Raw genomic sequence first — 6,962 nt, forward strand, 5'->3', positions numbered from 1 at the left:
TGTGTGTGTGTGTGTGTGTGTGTGTGTGTGTGTGTGTGGTACTAAACTAACTCCACAAAGTCTTTCCCGACAAACTGTCAATTGCAGTGATTGTTCTAAAAAATGTGTTTTATTTATTTATTTATTGAGGCTAGAAAAAAAATCATGAAACAACTCCCCAGGTTCTGCATTTAATCAACACAGTTCAATAGCACTCTGGCTGGTGTTGCGTTAAAGCGGGGCCCCCCTGTGCTGCTGAGGCTGTCAGCAAAGGTTCCTTTCTGACCTTGTCTTGAAGACAATCTCATTTATCGTCTTTGCCTATCTCAGTGACATGAGACACGGTGCAGATCGATGCAAAGTTGTGAATATTTTATGGGGTGTATCATGTACTCACCSGGCACCAGGATTTGTTTGCGAGCAAGAACTACACTAACACTTGATACCAATGAATAAGTGAAACAAAGTGGTAGAATGGATTTTTAGCTTGCAAGTTTGAAACCTTGGAGTGATGAATATGCAACTTTGCTTTCGAGCCCTTGCAGCCACTAAATAGGGAATAAAGTTTGTTACCGTCTGGCAGATGGRCACGTCTGAAGTTGATGAAACAGAAACGAGCCAGAGTTTAACTACTTTAGCAAAYGGTGATACATATTTTTATTTGGTAAACTTGTTAAATATCCATGGAAGCTCCACAAAAAAGCAAAGTCGGCTTCTGACAGATCATTAAACCTAGATTATGCTAATAACTATAATTATTCTGAACAGAACAATTATAGGAGTGAAATTGTGGAGTAGTGGTTAGAGTTGTTGCCTCAAAGGAAGATGGTTGCAGGTTCAAATCCTAGCTGTGACCTTTCTGTTTTGAGTTTGAATGTTCTTTCCAGTGAATATATGGGTGATGAAATTGCAACTTGTTCAGGGTGTATGCCAACATTGACAACTGAAAATAAGGGCACACTTTAACCCTAACCTACATGAAAAGTGAGCAAAGATAATGCATAGATTGCTTTAAAATATCTATACGAGTTTATATGAAAATGGAAAGTGGCATTTATGGTAAATTGTAAATGGACTGTACTTATATAGTGCCTTTCTATTCATCCAGGACACTCAAAGCGCTTCATACTACAGACCGTTCACCCATTCACACACTGATGATGGCAAACTACAATTGTAGCCACAGCTGGGACACACTGACAGAAGTGAGGCTGCCATACACAGGCACCACCGGACCATCTGACCACCATCAGTAGACAAGGCGAGTGAAGTGTCTTGCCCAAGGACACAATGGCATATGGGCATGGCGGAGAGTTGAACCCGTTACTTGCAGGTCCCAAAGCTGGCTGCTCTACCACTACACCACAGCCACCCCTATTTATTTGAGAATTAGTGTGAGATGTTAAACCAAAAACTCCAGTAACTGAGTCTTGTTCAAAGCTCACAGTGAAGAACACTGTAAAGACGTGGGGGGCAGGAAGGGTTGTAGGGGGATTGAACCGCTGTAAGGCCAAAAGGTACATAGCATCCTGAGTTAATGAATATTTGATGAAGAACAGGATGATGTGGTCAGTAGTCTTGATTGATGACTTTGAATCATTTGAACTCACATGWTGAATCTTTAGAGATTACTAGAGAGGTTGACAAAACAGCGAACTAAAGATATTAGGTACAAATGTGATCTTGGTTGCTGTTTAGCAATAATATCTTGGTAWGTATGTCTGACTGATCCATTTTTGACCAAAATAAATAGTCTTTCTGTCATCAAAAAGACACAGTTCAAACAAAGGTTGATTTTGTTGTCTTTAAAGAGGACAGTATAAACAAAAGCTCTTTGACTTCCAGGTTGTGATGGCCAAATAACAGCTGTTTAGTTCTGACAAAGGAAAAGACTTGTGTACTTAGATTTAAAGTTGGATCACAGCATACAACACAAATGTCTGTATAAATGTCAAGGAGAAGAAAAATCAATATRCAATGATCACTCAGAAATACCACTGTGGTCACTCCCGGACTGACACTGGACTGGAAAGTGATACGGCCGTGTTGTTCTTTACCTTTGGCAGGGCATACTTGGGAAACCTCATCAGGACAAACTCATTGCGCCGATAGGACACATAGTGCTTGGTGCGATTCCCTGTGGTGACCTGTGGAATGACAAACAAACGTAAAAATGGTGACATGTGTTAAACTTTTCAACATAGAAAATAGTGTCTACGTTGTAATAAATTACAACACTATTCAAAATGGGGCTGTGGTTGTTCAGTGGTTAGTGCTGCGATCTCGAAATTCTGAGGCTGCAGGATTGAGCCCAGGAAGCGTCAGGAAGATCATACAGTGTAAAACACTTGTCAGGTCTTTAATTTAAAAAACTATTCAAAATAAGAGCTTATAAATACACTGAGAATTAAAACAGAGCTGAACAACTTGAAGAAATTACACACCTAGTTAACAAAAGAGAATGCATACTCGTTCAATTAAAGGTCTAAATCTATAAAGTGAACTTTTCTGAAAAGAAAAAAATATATATTTTCAGACTCAATAAGGCATCCAATGTTAACAAACGCTCAGCTTGCTGGCAGAGGTACACGATTCACTATTTGTTTTAGATGAGTCAACCTGTGCTGAAAGATAAATGTCAAAATAAAAAACCTCTCCGACAATGCACCTTGGCATTTAACTCAAAAACAGGTATAAAAGACTGGATCATGCTGCACTCCTGTACAAAATGCTCACAAGGTGTTGAGACTAACTACACATAAAGTCAAAGCTTTGATTTAGCAGAAGAAAATTTGACAATATGACAGCAGTGGTGATTGACAGTGACATAAACTGATGCTGAACATGTCAAATCCAAAGATTCACTGATGTACATATACCACTTCCTACACACCACCTGTCGGGCTTTAACATTTCATATGGGCTTTGAAATCTGATGGGAATTTTGAATTCAGGGCTTCTATTTTGAGCAGATTAAAAAAAACTAACATTTTTTGAGTCTTTGTCATCAGAGTTCAGATTGAGCTGTGATTAAAACCTTGAGTTTTGATTGAAAGGGACAGATAAGCACAGAAAATTCTTTCAATGCTTAACAAAGAAGAAAAAGCAATGGAAGTGATTTTTCAAATCATAAATCCCTGAAGGATRAGGTATTGACTGAGTTTTCAAAAGGAATCACTTCTGAGGAACAGCTGGAAAACTGAGCTGGTGAAGTGGATGTGGGGGGTTCTGATACTTTATTCTCGGCTCTGCACTGATGCTGCATATTTCTCTACTGCTCTAAAATCAGATAAGACCCCTAAGGACCTTACTACATCTTAGCATGCCGTCTAAATACTCCATCCTCCAAAAGTAGGTTACACGGGGATGAGATGTTAGATGTTTTACMATTTAAAGACAAGAATTTGAGCACAAACCTAACAATGAGACAAATGTAAAAGCTGAATTTAAGGATCAGTCAGTGATGTAGGCTCTTTATGGTTTTCCTCTGCTCTCCTTGGGTGCTTTAACAGCTCCTCACTGCTCCACTTGTGTACATCGCATAGTGTCATGGGTCAAATGCAGATAGTGTTTTTTGTCATTGTATGAGCACATACATTAATGGCTGTGGCTGAGGGATTGGAGGCGTCATTCCTCTAATGCAAGAGTTGGTGCTATTTGGTCATATGTCGAAGTGTTCCTGGGCAAGAAATTGAAACACCATTGCCTCTGATGTGTCCCAACACTGAACCCCCATTGCCTCTGATGTGTCCCAACACTGAACCCCCATTGCCTCTGATGTGTCCCATCAGTGTATGAACGTGATTTAAAACACTGATTAGTCTCTATAGACTGATTTATCTGTATTAGCTTTATAGACAGATCTAGTAGAGTTCTGAATGAATATGTTTGTGAATGAGTAAATGAGGACACAGATTGTAGTGTAAGGCACTTTGAGTATCCTGGTAGGATAGAAAGGTGCTATATACTGTAAGTACAGTACATCTACCATGAGCATTTATTGCAAAGCAGTATGTTCTTCTGCCTATAATTTTGCTGAAAATTATTGCAAATTATTGTGGTAGTACATTAGGGAAATATCAGTCAACATTTACTCATGTGTATAGGCCCACAGCTTGTTGTAGGTATCCCAACTACAGTCTGTAGGACTGCCTTACAGACCTGGATTTGACGTCAACACTCAATCCACTGGAGGGAGCTGATGGACAGTAGACAGGCACGAGAACTGATAACGACCCAAATCTAAGGTTTGAGAAAGCTCTCATCGCCCTGACAAGGAAAACTTTAAGTACATTTGTTGGAGTCCATAACTGGGTACAATCTTCTCAATCGTCACAAAATAATGATTGGACTCCAGGACAATGGTCTGTGTGATGCCTGTGGCATTGAATTAGAGACCTCTTTGCACTACTTCAGCCACTGCCTGACTCTGAGTGGTCAAAGGAAAGCAAATATTGCTGTTTGTTTACAGTCTTTTTGGAAAATCCAATTCACCAGAAAAAATCTTTCGAAGAATCAAAGATGAGAAAATGGGACTTGATAAAAATTGTGAATTTAAACACCAGGAGTCTGCTTAAAAACCTGGTTCTGGGCAAAAAAAAAAAAAAAAAAAAAAAAACATCCCATCAACATTTTCAGGTAACTTATAAATAACTTTACATAAATTTATAAACATTACAAATATTAAAGCATTTTTGAATTGTAAGGTTGGCATGGCAAGGCCAGAGTTCAAACTTGGATTCGTACCTGCAAAAACACCAATATTGGACGAAGCCCAGAAAAGGCCTGCAGGGCGTTTGGGGTGGCATTGTAATGTGGTAAGAACCAAATAAAAACAAGCAAAAGCTAAACAGTTAGCAGCTACATGAGACACGGTACTGTTAGAACGTGGAAATGATGAACTCCGGGAAGCATGGGCATGTCACAAACTGAACTGTGTTTGAACTTTAATTTCTTTATCGAACAGAATTTATGTCAGTATTTGTTAGTTTATTTAAAATTAGTAAATTACATTTTTCTTAATAATTTAGCTTGAAAACAGATGAAAAAGCACAAGAGAAAAAAATTGACATTGTTTACAGTAGACCTACTGTAATTCTGGTTTTCGTGATATCACAGGGATTACTGCAAACTACTAGTTGTTAGGTTCCATGAAAAAAATCCAGAACAGACTGAGTCTGCAAACTGAGAAACAAAACTTTGCGGGGTTCAAGGTTTTTGCATTTGCCGTAATAGGCCACTACCAGACTGATTTGTGGAACCTGAAGTTTTATTCAGGCTGAGCTGCTGGTGATAATTTAACATTGTCTCACTTTGTTTCAGCTGGTCTTGAATCACCTAGAAAAGGAAGAGAAGTAGATTGAGCTTGATTTTGTCCACTGTTGTGTCRCAAATAAAACGACATTACACAAATATTTGTGCATTTTGAATATAATGATCCATGCTCATATTGAGGCGGCACTTTGTTTAAAGCAAACACAACCAGGATCGGGGTAAAAGGCCAGGTAGACTGTGGCATTGTTCCGTCTTTAATTGCTTATTTCATTTATTTCTTAGTAAATAACAACTTATGTGAATGTAGGTTGATAATAAATCTAAATTTGGCATGAGTTTTAATTTTATTTAGGATTTTAATAAAACTCCATTCAGATTACRGGGCAGGGAGCTGAGAGCTTTAAGGATAAAAACCCTCTGATATTACTTGATATTATTAATATTTTTACGTACTGTTTGAAATTTGCAGTATGAACACATCAAATATTTTCCTATTTTGATTTTGGCAGGACAGACAAAATAAATATTCTTGTTTAATCAGTTTTAGTGACTAAAAGTAACTGTTCATCCAATCAGCTCCAAGCTTTGTCAAACAGATGTTCTTCGACCACGTTTGTCGGTTCATACTGACATACTGGGGGAGGATAAAAATCTAGTTTGTGGCAGTTGCATGACATTTTATTTATTCTGGCTATTACTCACAAAAACTAATGCTACTCACTCATTTACACATATTTATGAGCCCAGATACACACAAACAGAGGTGCACAAACCCCAAGAAGACCCCATTAATTTATCCTATTATACGAAGTCTGCTCTGCTACACCAGCTTATGGATATTCTCCTGTTATCACATGCAAATAGGATTCAGCTACTGGCCGTTGCATAGTGCAATATACTGTACTGCATAGGAAGTCAATTATCGACAAGGCAAGTTCGACACAGTCCCAGACCAGTGGTTCTTTTTTCCATTTTAAGCAGACTGCAGTGAATGTATTATTAAGGCATCAGGAATGTATTGGGAAAGAAGTCGGGATCCTGACAGAAAACACGGTGACAAATAAATGCATAGTTTGACTGATGCAACAGGCACACAGCGAATTAATAATGTTGCAGGTATCAGAGTTTTTTTGGGGTTATTTTTTAGTAGTCTTTTTGTGTTTGTGGTTGTTGTCATTTCATTGATTCTCTGTGTTCTGTTCCTGATTCTCTGCGTCATCACTTCTGTACTTTTCCTCAGCTCAGCTCCTGCTCCTCAGTCCTGCCTCCTCTCACACCTGTTCTCTGTCTCATCAAGCTCAGCTGTCTCCTTTTTGCTTGTCAACCACAGCCCTTTGATTCCCTCCAACTCCGTTCACTCACCAGTTGGACACTATTTGTTGTAAACACCACGTTCTGTTCCCTTGTGCCTCCTCAGTGTTTTTTTAAGTAGTTTGTTCACCAGTTTGTCAGATTTGTTTTATTTAATGAAAAAAACTAAATACTCCTAGCGTCGAGACATTGTTGTGTGTATTAATAAGTGCTGTAAAGTTTGGGATAACAAACAACGTTTTTATAAGTAAAAATAAAATTGCTGTTACAGTAAAACTTTCTGTTTTTTAAAGGAGACCAATTATGGGTCCTAGAAATTTTTATGGTATGTCTGTGGGCTATCCAGACCATGTTCATCCAATTTAATGCACAAAATAATTCTCAGATAATAAAATTTC

At 38.3% G+C, this 6,962-nt stretch overlaps 1 protein-coding gene across 4 annotated transcripts in view; it reads right to left on the reverse strand.

Moving 5' to 3' along the window:
- sorcs2 (sortilin-related VPS10 domain containing receptor 2) overlaps positions 1–6,962 on the reverse strand; it is a gene marked incomplete at its 5' end in the record, with an annotated part of 345,732 nt that overhangs the window by 58,838 nt on the left and 279,932 nt on the right. For all 4 annotated transcript variants that reach the window (XM_014017240.1, XM_014017239.1, XM_014017238.1 and 1 more), the window contains 1 exon segment: positions 2,037–2,126. In XM_014017240.1, the coding sequence (XP_013872694.1) occupies positions 2,037–2,126 (90 nt within the window).

This window comes from Austrofundulus limnaeus, unplaced genomic scaffold, assembly GCF_001266775.1.
Source record: "Austrofundulus limnaeus strain Quisiro unplaced genomic scaffold, Austrofundulus_limnaeus-1.0 Scaffold164, whole genome shotgun sequence".
Taxonomy (NCBI): Eukaryota; Metazoa; Chordata; class Actinopteri; order Cyprinodontiformes; family Rivulidae; genus Austrofundulus; species Austrofundulus limnaeus.